Source organism: Colossoma macropomum, unplaced genomic scaffold, assembly GCF_904425465.1.
Source record: "Colossoma macropomum unplaced genomic scaffold, Colossoma_macropomum, whole genome shotgun sequence".
NCBI lineage: Eukaryota > Metazoa > Chordata > Actinopteri > Characiformes > Serrasalmidae > Colossoma > Colossoma macropomum.
This window is the reverse complement of record NW_023494799.1, coordinates 37,274,273-37,294,183: the sequence shown is the minus strand read 5'-3', so window position 1 is coordinate 37,294,183 and position 19,911 is coordinate 37,274,273. Positions and strand designations below refer to the sequence as shown.

Genomic DNA, 19,911 nt, shown 5'->3' with positions numbered 1-19,911 from the left:
CAGGGCCACATGGAATTTATAGTGCGGGCTTTGAGGGGGGGGCGAATGTCACTGGAATTAATTGATTTGCCCATATTTGTCAGGAAAGAGTAAGCGCCTCACCCCGGCCTGCATTATTAAAGCTAATACCACAGTGGTTCGGGCAAGTCCTCTGCCGTGAATCACCCTCTGACACGGCTTTGATGATGTATGGATATATTATTCAGAGGCTTGTGTGGGACTGCTAGCCCCAGCCTCACCACACAACCCCCACTCCCCCCAACACCCCGTTTCCCTGGACCGCTCATCTGGGCCCCCTAGAGGCCACCTGAGCTCTCCAAGTAAAGACCACTTAGAGAATAGCCTGGGGCTGGCGCCTGCTAGAGTGCCCAGAGTTGTGCATTAGAACCTGGCGTCCAGGCCAGGAATACACGCTTTCTGTCCCTGTCTGGTCTGAGCTGCCCAATGATGGGGGCAGGAGAGGAAGCGCAATGCCGTATTTGAAGATGTACAGGTGCTGTATGAGCCTTAAGTGTAGTTTATATAGGGATATTTTAGTACCAGTATATAATCTATAAAGATATACTGTTCTTGGTGTGACCCAAATGTTAATTTTTCATTTTTGGAGGCGATGGTTTAATAACAAAAACATGGTTAACCCCGAATCGATTTTCTCACTGGCAATACAAACAGAAACTTCAGAAAAGGCCTTTTAACTTGTTTAAATCCCTCATCTGTGGGTTTACAAGCAAGCATGGCGCTCATACCGAGCACAGTTTGGATCAATAAGCACTTATTATTGATTTGTTGGTGACACTCTATTCGCATAACCCACTGTAAATGCTTCATAGATGCTGATCTTGCATGTAACTTCCATTGTACTGATTATCTATTAAGTTTACCTTAATTTACCCCAACACTAAAGCTTGACCTAACCCTACTCCTAACCCTACTCCTAACCCTGACCTTATCCCGGTCCTGAGCCTGACACAGGGACAAATCTCAACACTGTTGAGAATCAACTGACTTTCAACAGATAATTTGGTAATAAATTGTTCATCTATAGGTTATCTATTCAGGGCCATCCAAATAAAGTGAGACTGATTTGTTTAATCAGAGGAACAATAAAACTCAATGATGCCTGATTTATGCTATTACCAGCATCAGTGCTGGACAAATGAGATTTCTGTCTTAATGTCTTAATGTGACACAGATCTGATCTTTTCATGCCAGATTTGAGCCACTTTCATATGAGGTACTAGACACGTTAACCTTTCAGTGACTTGTTTTTGGTGAACGGATCACGTTCAGATTTCTCTTGAACGCTGAAGATGTGAGTGAATTATCTACTACTGTCATCATATCTTCACGAGTATAATGTTAATTCTGCATTTGAGACCTGAACACAGAGCTGAACCTTCTTGTTTGGCCTGGGTGTGTGACTTTAATATGGAAAGACGTGTGAAATGTAAAATCTCACTCGACATCTCTGACTTTTAAGTTACTGTTTCAGGCTTTACAGGTAGCCTCACAGCAGCACACCAGGTTTCAGCGTGTTCTGTTTTCTCTCAGCTCAGTTGTGCTGCTTCTTTCAATTTTAACAAAACTATGTAGTGCTGCTTTGAGAAGTTTTCACAATACGTAATTTTTCTGCTGTCTAATTATTTGGAATTGACACAGTAGTGCTGCATTTAAAAAATGCAATCAAAAACTTTGAATCTGGTGTTTTGGATTCAACATTTCACATACTTTGCTGCACAAATTATGCTCAAACATGCAGTTGAGAAGTGTTTTTAAGGCTGACGATATCCACAGTATGCTCAGAAAAGCATATTGTGACATACTGTGATGTAATTTATCACAACAGTGATAAATATTGTCATATTGCCCATATAAAAAAAATCAGATCAGAGCAGAAAAATTGGAATTGAGAGGTTTGAATTTTGATTGATGCCTTGTATTCCTGCTCTTGTGTTTTCTTATTCAAAAAGATAGTTTGTGCCAGAATAAATAAAAATCTACAATTTTCATCTTTGTTCATTCCGAGACTTTGTCAGTGGCCCCTTTAGTTCGTTCAGATATACCATCAGTGCAGTTATGGGATGTGCATGTCCTCATTGTGCACAGTAGAACTTGTCAGTTAGTGTGTGTTACTGTGTCTCTATCACTGTATAAAAATATGAGGCTTGTTTTATTGTTGAATACACTTTTTTTTCAGACCGAGCTCATTCAGAGCGCAGTTTGGACCGATCAGCGCTTATTATTGATTTGTTTAATCAAAACAATGATAAATTGACCATGATGTGATGTCCTGTTCATGCAATTTCTTGTTCAAGATGGTAGTTTGTGACACAAACTAAATACACATGAATGAATTTTCAGCTATAGTGGATCTCGTTCTGGTAGAGTAGATTAAACAGCAGAAACAGACACTTTTTACATCAGCCTTAGAGAGTGAACTGGTGTGTATCAGCCATTTGCTGGGGTCCATATGTTGTTTATGAAGAAGGAGTTTAAAATACGTAAACCAAAGTACTAAATAAATAGCAAATTTCCTTTCTTGACATCTGTTTACAGTGACTTGGTTCAACTTTAAAGGAAACAGAACAGAATTAAACAGTCCAGTGAAACAAACTAGGTCAGGTTTATAAGACACTGTTTCAGTTTTACTCAAGAAGCCTGGCTTTATTAACTTTATTAATACGTACCTAAATCTTAAATATCGTCTGATAGTCTGAGATATTTGAAAAACATTCATCATCTTCTATTTTAGTGGCAGCGCCCAGCACTAGCATGCTTTGTTTCATAGTGAATCTCCTATAGAAAAGCATACTCCCCCACCCAGCGCGCTGGGGGAGGGAATAAAGAGTAGTTTGGTTCTAATCTTGGCAAATTAATTAGACCCTGACTCTGGAATTACTCCTCATGAGTAATAGTCCTGCTGCGGGAGTTTTCATGAATCTAAATCGAAGCCTAAAAATTCCCTCCTATGAATAAAACATGGGCCTAACTAAGGAGAGGGTGCAGGTTTTTTAGAGAGGAGGCAGCGAGAGAAGGCTTGCTTTTTTGACACCTGGCATCAAACAGAGCCCAGGAGCAGGTGCACTGAAAGAAGCCTGACACCATAATCAGTCAACTTCACTTAGGCTTTGACGTCTCAGGAGTGGCAGACTCGCCGTTCTAGCGCCTCAGTCTGGACCCCCACTCCGGGCTCTTGTCTTGGGGGGGGAAATGGGTTTCACTAAGCTGGCTGGGAGAAACGCTGAGGGGCTTGCGTTCTCAGCCTCGCTGTTTGTTAAGACGAACACTTTTAATATTTCAAAACAATCCTATCACGGCACAAGAAATAGGAAGGGGTTCAGGAACAGCCCGAATTAACGGGAAGTGATGTAAATATTTAATAGCTGTTTGTGAATACAAGGCTGGCATTCATCGGTTGTTTATGGAGGGAATGAGGAGGGGTGTCACTTGTAGCAGGGTGCTACTTTTTGACATGGCACAGGCACAGGGTTTACAGCAATATCTTATTGTGTTTCTCTCTCTCTCTCTCTCTTTCTCTCTCTGGCTCTGTTTGTGTGTTTGTGTCCCCACTCTTTTATAAAAGAAGGACGGTGTCGTTAAGGTAACGTACCTGGGAGGACATTCTGATCAGTTGAGCTGTAGTGACTCTCTGGCAAAACTCCAAACTATTTGTGTAGTAGGTGTGTGTTTTTGTTTTTTGTACATTTTCAAGGCAAAAATGTCCTGAATTTCTAAGAAAACAGAACAAAACTAAAATGTAAGTGTGGTAAAGAGCTTTCATACAAAATCTGTGGTTCTGTTCGCTCCACGGTCCATACAGGCCACATGAAACATAAGCTTTCAAATTCATTGTTTTTGTGGTGTCATGAAAACCAACACATTCACATATCCACCTTTTGAGCTTACAGCAGTTTTGCTCTGCACATTCACACTAAAGTTATAAATATTGTTTCAGCCTGGTCTGTTTTTTGAAATAGGCATAATACAGGACAGCCAAGCAGAACTGAGGTCATTTACGTTTACCAGTCATAAAAGGTAACAAAAACAATGTATTTAATTCTAAGTGATGACGGTTGGAGAACAGTCATGTGAAATGAATGACATCTGTTTTTAGTACATGAACCACAAAAATGTTATAAGACGACCTCATGGGAAAAACTGAAGCACAAGGCAAATGCAGGACACCATTAGGTGGTGATTAGGGTCAGGTTTAGAGTTAGGCTTTTATTTATATCTAAAATTTAATGATGTACAGGTAGTTAGAGGGGAGTTGCAGTACATGTTTTCCCTATGATAAAATAAGCCGGGTGACCTGGCCGTCCACACGGATGTGCTTGGCTGGGATAGATATTGGGTTGTAATTGGAAGGCTAATGTTTGCTTTCTAGCATTCAGGAATTCAATTGCATATGATTTCTTCTGATATAAATTTACTGACTGTAAGTGAACGCCTAATCATGCAGTTCAGATTCAGTTGAACTCGCTGTCCTTAAAAATAAATCTATAGAGAATGTAGAAGTTAGTGTTTTCACATGTACAGTGCATTCACTATATTTCTGTGGAGGACACCACAAACACATGGCATCAGACATGCAGACATAAATGGATTGGTTTCAACTGTTCTATTAAACACAGTGAACTTTCATGCACTGATTTCAAAAAACATAGCAATTTTTAAAAGTTTGGGCTTCTTTGCTTTCCGTATTGCAACCATGGCCCTAGGTAGATCAAGTGGTTTTAGAAGGTGATGATAATGAATTTTTTCTAAATACTGGATCACTTGTCTTTTGAAAGTAACAGAATTGTCTATGTATGTGGACACCATACACGACAGGGTTAATAGTGCACAATGGGAATCGGCCCAGATTGGAAACACGGCATCATTCGACCAGTTTGTTATTTTGATTTTGGCCAACTTGTGTTGCAGTTTTATGACATAGATAAGGTGAGTCAGGTTGGATATTTGGATTTGGATGCTGCGGCAGCACCCCTACCAAATTTGTCAGTGCATAATTATGCACAAGTCGTTGTGCTAAATAGCCAGTTGCCTCTTATCTTTACTCGTTATTTCATTTCATTGTTATTTAAATAAGTGAATCATTCTTGCCAAACATTAAAAGCAGCAGTTTGGTCCACTGAAGAAAAAATAATATTACTTACATAACAACTTTCATGTGTTTGTGTGTTTCATGTATTCTCTTAGCTTCATTGTGAGCTTCAGCTATTAAAAAAAACTGGTAAACGAATAAAAATCAGTCAAAGAAATTGTAATCAATTAAAAAATGTGGTGATTGTTGCACCTATAAAACTCTTTGGTATTGCTAAAAGAAACGTCCTTGTGCTGCAAATGATCATTTACTCTTTGTATTTCAGCTTATTTTAGCTATTGGACTCAAAAATTTTAATAAAATAGAATAAAATAAGATAAAACAAAATGTAACAAAATTATTTATTTATTTTTTCAACAATACATTTTGTGTCATGAAATTTTTGTACCTTACACCCCGACACTGTAGTGTTCTACAACACTCCAAACTGTTTCTCTATGTGTGTGTGTGTGTGTGTGTGTGTGTGTGTGTGTGTGCGTGTGTGTGTGTGTGTGTGTGTGTGTGTAAAACTGAGGGCTTGTGCTCATCTGGACAAGAGTGTAACCCAAACACAGTCAGTTCAGTCACACAGTGCAGTCTTTTCACGTCACTGCCATCCTCACTGACAGAGTGTCACAATGAGGGCAATTATAAATCACTTTGCTGTGTGTGTGTGTGTGTGTGTGTGTGTGTGTGTGTGTGTGTGTGTTTGTGTGTGGGTGTGTAACAGATGGGCTCCTGAGCTGGAGTGACCACTGCAGAGGTCGGCACTTTCTCAAGCACTGTCAACCTCGCCAAACATGGGCAGAGCCCCCGCTCTGTCCTGCTGAGCACCTCAATAACAGAGTCTATGCTTTTATTCCCATAATTCTCTGCCTTTTATTGATGAATGTTGTGGTTTGGAGCGAGTCAGCGCTGCTCTTTATTGTTTTGGCCCGAGTGAGGTGTTTTTATTTTGGCTAAGGCCTTTGAGTGCCTCTATACATCACGCTCACTGTGCTCCAGCGCGCTCTCAGCAGCCCGCAGAGCTCGGCAGTAATTAGAGCAAAGTTAGTGATCAAGTTCTGCCGTCTCATTTAGCCACTTAGCTCACCGCACAGCTGGAGCACAGAGGGGTGAGTCTTAGTCTTATTAACCTGGAGAATCACACAGTGATTCATATTTATCAGGCGTAGGCAGAATTATCACAGATCTGAACTCAGGTCTCATCCGTAATGTGCAGTACAAGGTTTGTTATGGTTTTTGAGATTGTCAGTAGTTTTTGTTTTAATAGTTTTTTATTTTATTTCTTGATTTCAGATCTTGGTCAGTTTAGTTTTAGTTTTGAGGGTGCATTAATTAGTTTAGTTTTGTTTTGATTGTCCGAAAAGTAATAATTTAGTAATAAAATAGTAGTAATTAGTAAGTATTAAATAGTAATAATTTAGTTTTTATGTAGTTTTTAGAAATTATGATGATTGACATGATAGTAGGTGTTTGAAGAGGACAGAATAAAATGAATACAACAGTAGGCTGAGCTCAGCTTTCCTGAAAGACAGCCAAACACGAGAGATCCACTTCCAAACTCTTATTCATGCACCGAAAAAACCCGACAACTAAAGTTTATTTTCTCAGTAATTCTATTTCATTTTAATTAGTTTTGTCTTCAACATTAGTTTTGATTTCAGTTTCTTGTTTTTGTAAAGTCATTTTTATTTTTATTACAGTTACTGAACACATTTCTTCACTGCTACTTTTCGTTTAATGGTAATGTGCTAAAATGCTAGTGATAGTTTTAGTTAACTGTAATGATCCTCTACAGTACGGGGTAAAAATCAGAGACCACCCTTTTGTTTATATATCAAACAAAACAGGCCTTAGCAAATTCGTCATTTTACAGTGTCAGAAAAAAGTAGAAAATACATATTAAGCAGACATTTACACAGATTCCTCAACAAGTATATCAAATCGATCAGTATTTAATTTGCCCACTTTTTAATTTTTGTTCCGCCTGCTGCCACTTTAACTCTTCAACTCTTCCAGTCTTAAAACCAACAAGTTACAACTGTGTCCTCCCAACAAAAGCTGTTCATAAAGATGTCACTGACTTTATACTCGTCTTTAAAGAGGCTCTAACATTCATACAAACAACTACTCAAACACACTTTAAGCTGCCTTCAAATTTCTTTATGTGCATCTAAAATGAATAAATGAATATGAATATTTCTGAGATTAAATGTAAGATAATCCACCTGCTTGAAATTAGAATTAGGGAAAAAAACAAGAGCATCCGAAACTGGATTAAAAATGTATATATATATGTTCAAAATATAGAGAGAGTAGGGCTCCTTACAGCCATGCAGGACCTGGTGGACCACCAAAACTGCTCCCATCAGATAAACAGCACTTAAAGCTTTCATCTCTGAGAGAGAGGAGAAAATCAAGCTGCTTCAGATCTGAAAACATCCACAGGTGTTTCTGTCCATCCTTCCACTGTGAGAAGACGACTCAGCACTTTGGGTCTGAAAGGATGTGTAGCATCATAAGAACATTTGCACTAAAACAACAAAGCTGGACTTCTGAGATGTGGAGTACGGTTGAAAAATGGATCAATATTTTTGAGATCACAAATAGACTGTGTTTATGTGGGCTATAGACATAATATAATGCAGGGAAATAGAGTGCAGCCTTACAGAGAACAGCGTATTGCTGTCATGTGCCATTGTGAGCCATAGGCTGCTATATTTTGAAGACATAACAGCTACTTATTTTCAACATTGTTCGCAAATCATAATCACCCTTACATTAAATAACTGTGCTATTAGGAAAACAAAGCAAAGCTTTACGATATCTTTAGTTTGTGACTTCAAATAAAAGAGTTTTCAATGTTAAATCACTACTGACATTAAGGTTTAGTGCTAGACAAGGCTTAGTCTTGAGCCGGGAAGCACTGAATATGGGGCAGTGCTGGAGCCCTGTATTCTTAGAGTGAAATGACAAGTACTTTAACCTGTCAAAGAAAAAAGTCAGTTTAAAGGGTCTATAAAGACTGTTTTCTGGAATATTGTTAATTTTACCACACATCTCAATAAGTAGTGCGTAATGGATGAATGGTGATGATGGTGGTGCTTGATAAAAACTTTAAAAACGACTGTTCTGTTCAGACTGTTAAAGCTCAAATGTTAATCATCTGATAAGACAGGAATTACATCAAGTACCTGCTCCGTAAGTTTGCCGGATGCTGGTTCTTTACATTCGCCTTTGTGTCTCCCACACCTGGTTCAGCGTGCAGGTGTGTACGTGTGCCTGTGTTTGTTGGAGACAGACTCAGGCACAGTGGCAGTCTCTCTCCACACCTCTCTCCCCTCTGGGTCTCCGTCAGAGCCTTCCCAATAGATCTTTATTTACAGCACAGGAGTCGGAAACAGCTGGTCAATCCATTTAGCCTAAGGCCACTGATTTGTTCGTATTTACTACAACACCCAAAGAAAAGCCGGGGTATTTTTCCCTCTCTCTTTCCTATTGATCCGGCGCTTAGAAAATCTGCTCTGCTGTCTAAACACTATTGATCCCCTCCCCTCTCCTTGCCGAGCTCCCTGCGCCAGTGTATAAAGGGACTGGATGAATTGAAATTTCATTTCCGACAACTTGTTCCTGTTATTTTTACCCTTCTTTTTTTTTCCGTTACGCCGCCGGAAAAAAGGGAACAGGCGGTGGCGGGAGTGGAGCTCAGTGAAGGTCAATAGCTGCCTGGCTGCAGGTGGAGATCAGGAGAGGAGAAGTGAGGCAAGTCCTGCCTGTACATCCTGTCTTCTGCTGGACTGTGCTAGACAGGTGGGGTATACATGATAAGGCTGTGCCATAGTGGGCCAGACTAGACTGTGCTGAGCTTTTGAGCAATGCTGGGCCATGCAGGACCCTGCTGAGCCATGCTGGGCCGTCCTGGGCCATGCTAAGCCATGCTGAGCTGTGCTAAGCCAGTCCATGCCGGATTGTATTAAGCTATGTTAAGCCATACTGGGTTGTCCTGGACCGTGCTGGACCATGTTAAGCCATGTTGAGTCATGCTGGGCCATTCTGGACTATGCTGAGTCATAATAGGCCATGCTGGACTATGCTGAACCACAGTGGACCATGTTGAACAATGATGGGCTATGCTGGACCATACCAAGCCATGTGCTGAGATGTGCTGGGCCATACTGGACCATGCAAATCCATGTTGTGCCATGCTGAAACGTACTGGACTGTGCTGAGCCGTGCTGAGCCGTGCTGAGCCGTGCTGAGCCATGCTGAGCCATGCTGGGCCACGCTGGGCTAGTCTATGCCTGTTGTCTGTTTAGAGCAGGGCTTCTCAACTTCTGTCAAAAATATACAAAAATGATATCATGTTCCCACCTCTAATCGAGCCTAGCTCACTCATAGTATTCACAAACACTTCACAGTATGGAAGGAGAATGTGCACGGCAAGTCAGATTTATTTCTTATATATGACTTTTAGACTGACTGTTCAGATTTCAGGTTACATGGTTACATTTATATGGTCAGACTGTGGTCACAGTTGCTTACACAGTCACATTGGTTGCTGTAGTAATGACGCACACATGGACACGCTGACTAGGTAGGGGCAAAACTTACCTAACAACAATGACTAGCTAATAGAACCATCGCACTATATTTCACAACAGCGTTTCACTTTTTATTAACTACAGCATGAACAGAAGATGACATTAGTGTGGGTGACCTGGTCAGTAGGCTGCTAACAAGCTATAGGCTGTAACAGAAACTTTCTCCTTCTGAAAAGCACACTTTAGTTTATCAGTAGTAAACTTGAAGTATATAGAAAATACTAAAGATATTTAAAAGGTAGCTAAAATATACTTTTCTGTTTTTTTTTAAAGTATGTGCTTAAAATTGCACGTTTTCAATTAGAATTAGTTATGCCATAAGGAATTCAAAATACTATATGCATACATAAGTATTTATAAAACAGAACTTAAAGTGCACTTGAAGATATTTATTGAAAGCATTTAAGAGTATTTAGTGATATTGAAATTTTAGTGCATTTAAGTCACAGTATAACTTTCTTGGCCACGTTATGATTCATATCCAGAAATCTGATTTGAATCAGATTTGAAACTGCTTAGAGGTGTGGCTTGATTTGAGCTGCCTGTCTGAACAAGGCCTAATGTTTTGCTGGTACATTCAAACTTGTTTAAACCAAACTTGGTAAAACATCTGCATAAATTAGGGAGTGCTTCATGTAAATAATATGTAAATGTGCTGGTACAACAGCGCTTGATTTCATGCACTGAATGAAATGACAGTACTCAGCTGCAACGGCTGTGCTCATAGGCGGAGTTTGGGTTGAGAACTGAGTGCTCCCCCTACTGACCAAACTTTATAGTGTTAAAATTACAGTGACTGAAAGAATAAAATATGAAATAAAGAAAACATCTTAGACAGAAGTCTGTAGTGTGGTTACTTTCCTGAAATAACATGTTTTAAATGCTGTATTTTTGCAGTGTTATGAGATGCTTCTGCTCTAGCTCTGTTTTGTATTGTTTATTTTTGGGTGGTGTCAGTAGTAGCCCCTGTAAAACAAAAGCTAAGGGTAATATGTCTTTAAATCAAGCAGTGTTTGTTTATACTAGTTTGTAGGTAAAATAAATATATCCACTTCTTCTGGATTGCCATGCATGCAAATTAGTAGTGTTATTGCTATTTCTTGTTTATATTCTAATTATTGTTATTATGGATGATAGTGCTGAAATTTACATGCACCAAAGATGAAATTGATGAATAACAAAACTGTCGCCAAATTTTGTGTGCGCTCATCTTGTGGTCAGATTTAGCTGTACACAACTTTGCAGTGTAAAGGCCATTGTGTATCATCATGCCATATGTTTGCCATATCTTTGTAGAATGTCTTTCCTGCGTGTTTTGCCTCTAACACACTCATTTAAACTCAGGAAGGCCTTGTTAATTAGACCAGTTGGACAGGTGTGTTAAGGCAGGGAAAACTAAAGTACACAGGGCAGGGGTTACCTCATGACAAGGGTTGGGAACGACTAGCATTAGGGTGCTGGGTTTGGCTTGGCCAGCCTTTGGCTCTCCTCTGCTCTCAGTCACCTAGGCTGGCCTCTACTCCTCATTAAAGAGCGCGCAGGCGTGATTAAGAGTCAGCAGAGGCCGCTCAGGCCTGGCCCGCCTCGCACAGGCCTGTCAGCAAGCTGCTGATAAATGCACACGGAGCACAGACTGCAGTGCGCTCATCTACCACACACACACTCACACTCAGCTAAGAGCCAGAACGTTACAGGCCTAGAATACCTACAGCAGCAGAGGAACCAAATCACCAGATGTAAAGTGGCATCTCAGACTGATTCGCAAGTTCAGTCCATGCCTTAGGCCGTATTATGAGGAGAGACTGTAGGAGGATAGAGAGCTCTGAGAACCCGTGCTGGAGCCTCTGATTTTTTTGTTAGAAAGGTGATGGAGTGAGGAATAGGGTAGAAGTGGGGAGGTGGGGTGTGAAAGTTTCATCACAGAAAATGAGAAGTAGAGGTGGATGTTTATAGGAAGTTGGATGGAAAGGAAGAAGTGTCAGGTGTGGTCTTCCTCCCAGACTTTCCTAACTCCATTTGACTGTAAAGCATATCAAGATGAACTGTGTTTATACGCCTGGCAAAAACTTCTGCTTCTGGTTGCTCGCTCAGAGATTCTTCCTGATAAGTAGGGATGGGCATTTTAAACAGTTGTGCTATTTATTCGCATTTCTACAAAAAAACTACAAACTGTAGGTGACAAATTAAATCAAGAATGTCCCGTCTTATTCACAAAGGGCTGGTGTAGCTGCAGGTTTTCATTCCAGCAAAGCAGGACAAGTGGACCCAAACCATAGCAGGAAAATGCCCCCCACAGCCAGGACCTTAACTAAGATCAACATTTTAGTGAGCAGGAAGTGACCCACATCACATAGTGAACAGACTAACCAATGAATATGCATATTACACCAACTGTAACTTCTTTTAACCAAATTTTAATTTTAATTTTAATTGTTCCTTTTCCTTTCGTCTGTTCTTTCCCCATCCCTTCATTCTAACATAAATTGTTATGACTCTTCCATAAACTGGTTTGACTCCAATAACCCTATTTAATTTAATGAATCATTGAACAACGTATTTACATATATATATATATATATTTCAGCTGAAAATACGTGTTAAACCTATATGAACTAAGTCAGTTTCACATTTATTTTATTTCCTTTACTCTCTGCTAAAAGTCTCCTGCTAACGAGAGGGTAGGGTGCTCATACAGTTAACGAACCAAATACAGCCTAATGTACATTGATTTTAGTTCTGTTACATAATATTTTGCCTCCTAGTTAACAGTGAGCTTTCTCATGCTTGTTGTAGGGTAGGGTAGGGAACACAGTTCAACTTCTTATGGAACTTTCTTATCTAAACGCTATTATATCCAACTAAAAAGTGGTCCAAATAAAAAACAAATAAAGGGTTTGTATTTGCATAATTTTGCATAATCTGTTAATAACCCATAAACACTCACGTTTCTATCATAGCTATGTCATACATTAGCCTATAGTATGTGTGTTTGCATACCTGAACATCTAGAAGTCGAGTCACTCTGGGGGGGGTGCAGTGTCTCTCTGTTATGTCTGTCGCCGGAGCTGTTCTGAGGTCAGCTGAGAGCGAGTCACTGCTGAGTGTGTATTTCATCGCTGGCTCAGCTTTGAATCTTATAAAACCCTTTTTAAACTACTGAGGAACCTGGTGTCCTCGTTCCTCTTGCTTGTTACGAACATGACGGGTGCTGATAATGAACCGAAGACTCGAGGCAATGACAGATAGCAACACTTGATTAGCTGTGATTACAGGGTTGGGGGAAATAAGGCGGAGCTTAGCAGAGAGGCTAATTATTTTGATTGGCCATAATACACTGACAGTGCTCACAGAAAACAAATTTCATCTTAAAAATGACAGATTAATAAATATTCCATCCCAGTTTGATTGGGTGGGGCTCTGATATCCGTGGCTACACCTCTGGCTAGGCTACAGCATAATCAGAACAGCACTGTTTCAACATTAAATCACATGAATGAAACAGCTTCTAAAGTTTCTGAGTTCCAGGCTTTGGCATCCTCATTGCTAGTTATGGCTATTCCTACAGCATAACACAGGCACTAGAGCTCCTCACTGATTGAACCCACACTCAGTAGAAGTTTAAGAATAGCAAGATAATGCATAATTTATTTAACCAGCCCCATCTCTAATGTAAAGTCCCTGTGTAACATTGTAGGACTGCTTGATGTTGGAGACTTGCGTGTGAACAAGTCTGTGTGTGTTTGTGTTGCAGTTGCAGGAGCGCAGTTCGGAGCTTCGGAGCCTCCAGAAGTCCCACAGCGAGCTGCAGGTGCGAGAGCAGGAGTGGCAGAGAGAGAACCTCTCCCTGCAGGAACAGCTCAACAAAACCAGACAGGAACTCCACAGCGCCACCCTCAGGGTAAGAGCTCTACCTGCACCACCACCGCACAAGCTCTTCTACCCCATTAGCCTGTAAGATATGGTGCAGCACAAATGGAAAGCCTTGTTTTAATTAACATAAATATTCATATAACAGCCACAAAAGCCGGCCCATGTTCCATTCTTTGCTTTTAATGGTAATGCATATTTTAATAGATTATCATTAGCGCCATCATAGCTCTTATTATGGGAAGTGTAATTATGAAATTTATGGGATAATTATTTTTTCTTCCCTTTAGCCATTTTAGTCAGCAAAGCCATATTCTCCCCCCTGGGTTACACAAAATGTGTCTTGTCTGATTTTTAAACCCCCCTCGTCCCACCCATCCCCGGAACACGAGGCGGGTCGCTGATAAAGATAAACACGCAAACAGGCTGACACGGCTGAGCCCCCGCCTGCAGGACACCCCATCTGAATTGCATATCCGGCGAGCTTGTCATAAGCCGCATTAAGAAAAATGGTCACGCGGTTTGACGTAAATTGGAAAATGGCGTTTGTGAAGCGGGCACTGCACTGGAAATTAGAGATATTAAAATTATAAATCAGCGTCTGAGAGGAGGGGAGGGGAGAAAATGGTGCGAAGCTCCCCTCGCGCTACAAGGCCTGAGTCTGACTCATACAGGCCCTCCTGGGTCTAAATGGCTTTCCTTCTCTCACTCTGAATGAGAAAGAAAAGAAAGTGAGCGAGACAGAGAGAGAGAGAGAGAGAGAGGTGGAGATGAGGGGATTGGCTGCTGCACAAGAGGATATTGTGTCTTTTCTATGGAGTCAAGTCAGCTTATTTAGCGCTTTCCCACGCCGCCGACTGCTAATGGATCATTTCAAAGGTGTGATATGCATTATGCAAAGGCATCCGCTTGACACTTTTAACAACGCCTTCTCTCCCAATGTGTCTCACCTTCGCCTGCTTCTCTATCTCTCTCTGTGTATGTGTGCATGTAGGCGGAAGAGCAGCGTCTGAAAGAGGTCCAGATTGATGAGCTCCAAAGAGAGGTTGACAGGACGCTGGCACTGCTGGAAAAGGAGAGAGAGGTCAGTAAGGTCAACTACATTCTTAATAGCCCCTCGCACGCACGAAAGGAAAACGGCCCATTGAAGCGTTTCATGTACAAAAACCCGTGGACGCTCCTTCAGCCGCTGTGCACTTGCAGCGTACACTCATTTTCACTGGCATTCAGGGCGCTTCCAAAGCTCCTAGCACTTTGCTCAATGGAGAGCAAACTCAAAAACTCAGGACTGTAAGGCCTTGGCTCAAATGACCCTGATCTAGCAGGGGACTGTTAAACAGGACAGCTTTCTCCGTGACACATAAAGCACCCTTTGGTAAAAAAAAAACAACACATATCTTGGACAGGAGCTTAAGATATTTGTACACACGTTCAAATGAAAGTAAGGTCAAGCGTACACACGCTTACAAGTCACTTATAAGCCGAGCGAAAGAGGTGACTTCAGTGAGAACATTCCGTCTCCCTGACCTGTGCTCATGCACAAAGTTCACACTACACGTGCACGAAATAATACCCAGACCCATACAAAATTTGTTGATTAATAAAAAAATATATATTTTTTTATTATGGGACTCATATTGGAATTATGGCCACAATCACAACTGTATATATATGGAGTTCCCTTGCAATTGGATAGCATAGTGGATAAAATCACTCCCTATTCAGGCAGAAACACCACTTGATGTAGCTATAAGTGGTTGTACTACAGTCCTATTGTTACATCCCCCTACAGCTGTGAGTGGTTGTAGGGGGATGTAGGGCAGGCAATTGAAACTCAATACTTTTATGGTATGGACCAAATATAGAGTATTGCTAATATTGTCAGCACTTCTTGATTTGTCTATGATCCACTGTGGTCAATTATGCCCATGAACTAAAACCAAAAAAGTTGAGACACTTTGCAAAATGTAGATTAAAATACAATACAATGATGTGCAAATCATTTAAACCTTATATTTAACCGAAGATGATACAAAGACGGCATATCAAATGTTGATACTGAGAAATTTTATTGTTTTTTGAAAAAAACATGCAACACGTTTCAAAAAAGTTGGGATGAACTTTTTTAAAATCAAATTCAAAAATGGGCATATATTTTTCAAAAAACAATAACATTTCCCAGTTTCAACAATTGATATGTTGTCTTTGTACTATTTTCAGTTAAATACAGGGTTTAAATGATTTACATATTATTGCATTCTGTTTTTGTTCACATTTTGCACAGCATCCCAACTTTTTTGTGAACAGGTTTGTACAGCTCACACTCATTTCTGGTTTAAGCCACACCTACTTTCATTTTGTAATTCGAAAGCAGGTGTTGAGAACGTATTCAGGAATTGTTACTCAGCCCTCGTCTTGTCTGATTTAACTGTGTCATGGCTAATGGGTAATTCATTTATCTCACACTTACTGCACTTCATATATAGATTATAGTGTGATCTACTGATGGGCATTATAGCCCAAAATGTATATCACCGTTGCAGTATATTTATATTTTTGTAGTTTAGCAGTGGCTTATTGTTGTGAAATGTCCTTTCACTTTTTAATAAGAAGCATCTCTAATAAGTTAAAGAGTTTTTTGGTGCAAAAATAGTAAAAACAAAGCTGAAGAATTCATGGATAAACCTACGTCAGTATTACTTTCTAACATTATCCTCACATGCCTGGCAAAAATGGTGCTAAATTGTTTCGCATCTAAATTTCTACAAGGCGAAAGTGGCTTCTTATTCGGCATCTTCTTTTGCAATTTGCGTTCCACCTTAAGTGAAACAGCAGTTACATTTATTTGAATAAGTCAACTTCAGCTTTGTTGAATTTCTCAGATCATGTATTTTATCATGATCGGAATGTATTAGCTTACAGTATGCTGTTCTGAGCAGATCATGGATATACTCAGTACCTGAAGAACACTGACTAACTATGACTAACTACATTTCGAAACAAACTGAGCATAATTAGGCCTTTTTAATGGAATTTGATGCAGTGCAGTTTATAAAACATTGAATAAGAATTGTAGGTTGAACTTGCAGGTTTGTTATTATTATTATAGTATTTTATATGTGCCACTATATGTTCTTGTGTCTGTTCCAACTTACTAAGTCTCAGAAAGACTAAATGTTGTGATGTCTATTGTGTAAAATGCCTTATAGTATCATGACATATTTTTGCCATATTCCCAACTCCTACCTTTGATTAACTACTGCTTAATGTTGGATTGAGATATTTATATGCATGTCTGAATGAAAGCAGGTTCAATTGTCCCAACATGCACTTAGCAGTGGCTCAGTGTGGGCCAGAGAGGTGACTTGAATGAGAGCCATTCCATCATGTGCTCACGCACATAACACGGTTCTCTCACTAAAGCCTGCTCACTCTGTTAATCTCTCTCAGAAAGTCACTTTTTTATTGCCTCCACTTTCCACTCCACCTGTTCAATAACTCCTGTTTACCATGGAGGGCAAACACGGCTTGATTCTAATTCATTCGCCCGTGTTGAGTAGACAGGGAGCTCCCTTAAGCAGAATGTCAGCTCCCGGCCTGTGCTTTGTGCCAATAAAGACTCCAACTTTAACTGTGTGTGTGTGTGTGTGTGTGTGTGTGTGTGTGTGTGTGTGTGTGTGTGTGTGTGTGTGTGGACGTGTGTGTGTGTGTGTGTGTACGTGTGTGTGTGTGTGTGTGTGTGTGCCCGTTTCGCCACGCCACTCACATTTCATACCTCATTAGGTTTTTTCCCAAAATAACATCACTGTTCCTGAGCTGCTATTGAGATATTACAGAACAGTCTGTTGTTCGTCTTATCCAGCTTCACTCTGTGACACGTGATGGAGTAACACCTCTAGAACTGTCACTAGCTGTGTTCATTTGGAACTAGGACTCTGACCCACAGTAGCCAAAAACAGTGTTTATTGGTGTTTAGTTGGTTAATCCTTGATGACATGGTTAAAATCTGTCGATTGTTGTGAATGTCCTGATTCTTCACCGACAGAAAAGTCTGTGATTGGCCAAGATACTCACACAATAAAATATGTTTTATAATATACAGTACTGTACAAAAATCAAAAGGAGACCACTCCTCATTTATTAAATTTCTAGTCCAGACAGCCATTAAGTAGAAGTTGTATTTTTGGCATCGAAAAAAAAAGAAAATATACATTCAGCAGAAACTTACACAAGAGCCTCGACGACTAAATATAATATCACATTTTTCAGTATTATGTCAGGTATTTATGTCAGATTTCATTCTTTTCTGGTGACTTGCTTTCAGTTTTTCAAAGAAATCTGCAGAGATATTTACCCATCTCCAACACGCAGTCCCTAACACGTTCAGCGATGTTGAGGACTCTGAGGTGGCCAGTCTGTTGTTCTGAGAACAGCAGCAACTTCTTTGTTCTTTGTTTCGTACATTAAAAAAATAACTCACAAACCTGAAACTTAACCGAAGTAAAAGCAGTGATTGGAAGAGAAATTAAGAGAAGAGAAAACTGATAGAGAGAGCAGGATTTTAGCTCAGTAATCAGATTTATCAGTGCATGTAAACTCTTACTCTGATTTCGTTCGGTATCGGAAATAAGCGAGCAGCAAAACACTTTTGGAGCGACGCCGGAACCAAATACATGCTTGAAGAAAATAAGGATTTAAATATTCTTTATCTTCTAGATGATTTATGTTCATATTTTCAGGTAAAGTGGCTCAATGTTTAAAAAAAAAGCCGCGGTATGTAGTATATATAAGTTTTAGTTTTGCGTTACGTTTGCGTGACGTCTGCTTCTGTGAGTTTATTGGCCGGTTGCAAAGCAGAAATCTAATTTCTGTCTGACTCACGTCGACCCGGAGTTTCCCCTTTACCTGATGCCCAAGAGCATGTAAACATGCTGATCGGATTATTGACAAAATCTGATTTTCTGCAGTTATCGGATGCATGTAAACACACTCAATGACAAATGTGAAATTATTTTTTTTAGCTGTTCTGTTAGTAAAGTTCTCACCATGAGCCAAAACAATGAATCTAAAATTTTAATCAAAACATTATCTCCTAATTGCTTGCGGGGGGCACAAGCCTATAAAACCCACGGGATGACCCGGGCTTGCCCAGTACACAGTACAACGTCGCAAACTCATAAATGCTCATAGAACACTTTCATCAACATGACTATACATCCTTAGATACATGAGATAAATGTTTCTGTGTGTTGCGACTGACTCTGCAGTGTTTCTGAGGCTGTATGTGTTTTCTTTGTTATTTGCAGTGCATTTGTAAAATGTGGCGGTGGTGTGTTTACTCTGATAAAAGTGTTTTCTGCATTTCCAGCTCATTTTTTATTTTTCAGTGTGTTGCGTCCTGTCAGACTCCGTACCATAGCATGAACAGAAACACCTGTGGATTTTCTCCTCTCTCAAAGATGGAAGGTTGTTTAGCACTGTTTATCGGATGGTGTCGCTTTTATTAGGGGTCCTGTGTTCTCTGTATATTTTACATATTTTTTTGAACTGCTGTTCTTTTCACTTATTTTTCTTTGACTCCCCCCGTCCTTCCTTGTCCAAATTAGATTATCTTATGTCTGATCTCCTCAAGAATATCTCCTGAATAACTCGCACTCGTACTGTTTTGGCAGGAAATTACAATTAAAAGTGCTCTCTGACATTTGCACAGTACTATAAATCAGCATTATCTGTGTTGCAAAGGTATAACAGTTAACAGTTTGTATAGCGTGCAGCTAAAATACACAATGCACAAACTGTGTATCAGTGAGTTTCTAAAAAGGCAGCAATCAGAATTATAAAAAAAATTACTCCAGAGTTAAATTGGTGCATTTTCATAAACCAGTGCTTTCTCACTCTCTCTCTCTCTCTCTCTCTCTCTCTCTCTCTCTCTCTCTCTCTCTCTCTCTCTCTCTCTCTTTTTCAGGAAGGCAGCCAGGTAGAGGAGCTGGAGAGTCTGAGGGAGGAACAGCAGCAGCTCAAGGACAAGGTCTCTTGCCCTTTTTGAAATCCTCTGCCTATTAGCTTCTGTTAGTCTTTGAGTGCCATCGCCGAGCCCTGTTTATGTGCAATTAAGTGCACGTCACAACCTCACTGTGGTTTGAATAAGGCGTAGAGTGGAGCGCCAGAGACGCGTCTCCCTCTGCAAAAGAGTCACCTCTTTCTTCAACAATGTTCAGATCGATACTTTTTGTCCGTGTGGATCTGCCAGTCTCTGTGCTTGTCTGAGTGTGTATGTGAGTGTCAGAGCGGGGCAGGAAGTTATTAGCTGACTGTGCAGCCTGTTAGTGTGGCTAGTTAGGTAGCTGGGACCAG

The 19,911-nt window shown here is 40.2% G+C and overlaps 1 protein-coding gene across 1 annotated transcript in view; it reads left to right on the top strand.

Annotated features, from left to right (window-relative positions):
* Nucleotides 1–19,911, top strand: part of LOC118818669 (trichohyalin) — a 315,469-nt gene that overhangs the window by 217,630 nt on the left and 77,928 nt on the right. The window contains exons 15-17 of the mRNA XM_036585957.1: nucleotides 13,442–13,588; nucleotides 14,552–14,641; nucleotides 19,523–19,585. Of these exons, the coding sequence (XP_036441850.1) occupies nucleotides 13,442–13,588; nucleotides 14,552–14,641; nucleotides 19,523–19,585 (300 nt within the window). The remainder of the gene's footprint in view (nucleotides 1–13,441; nucleotides 13,589–14,551; nucleotides 14,642–19,522; nucleotides 19,586–19,911) is intronic.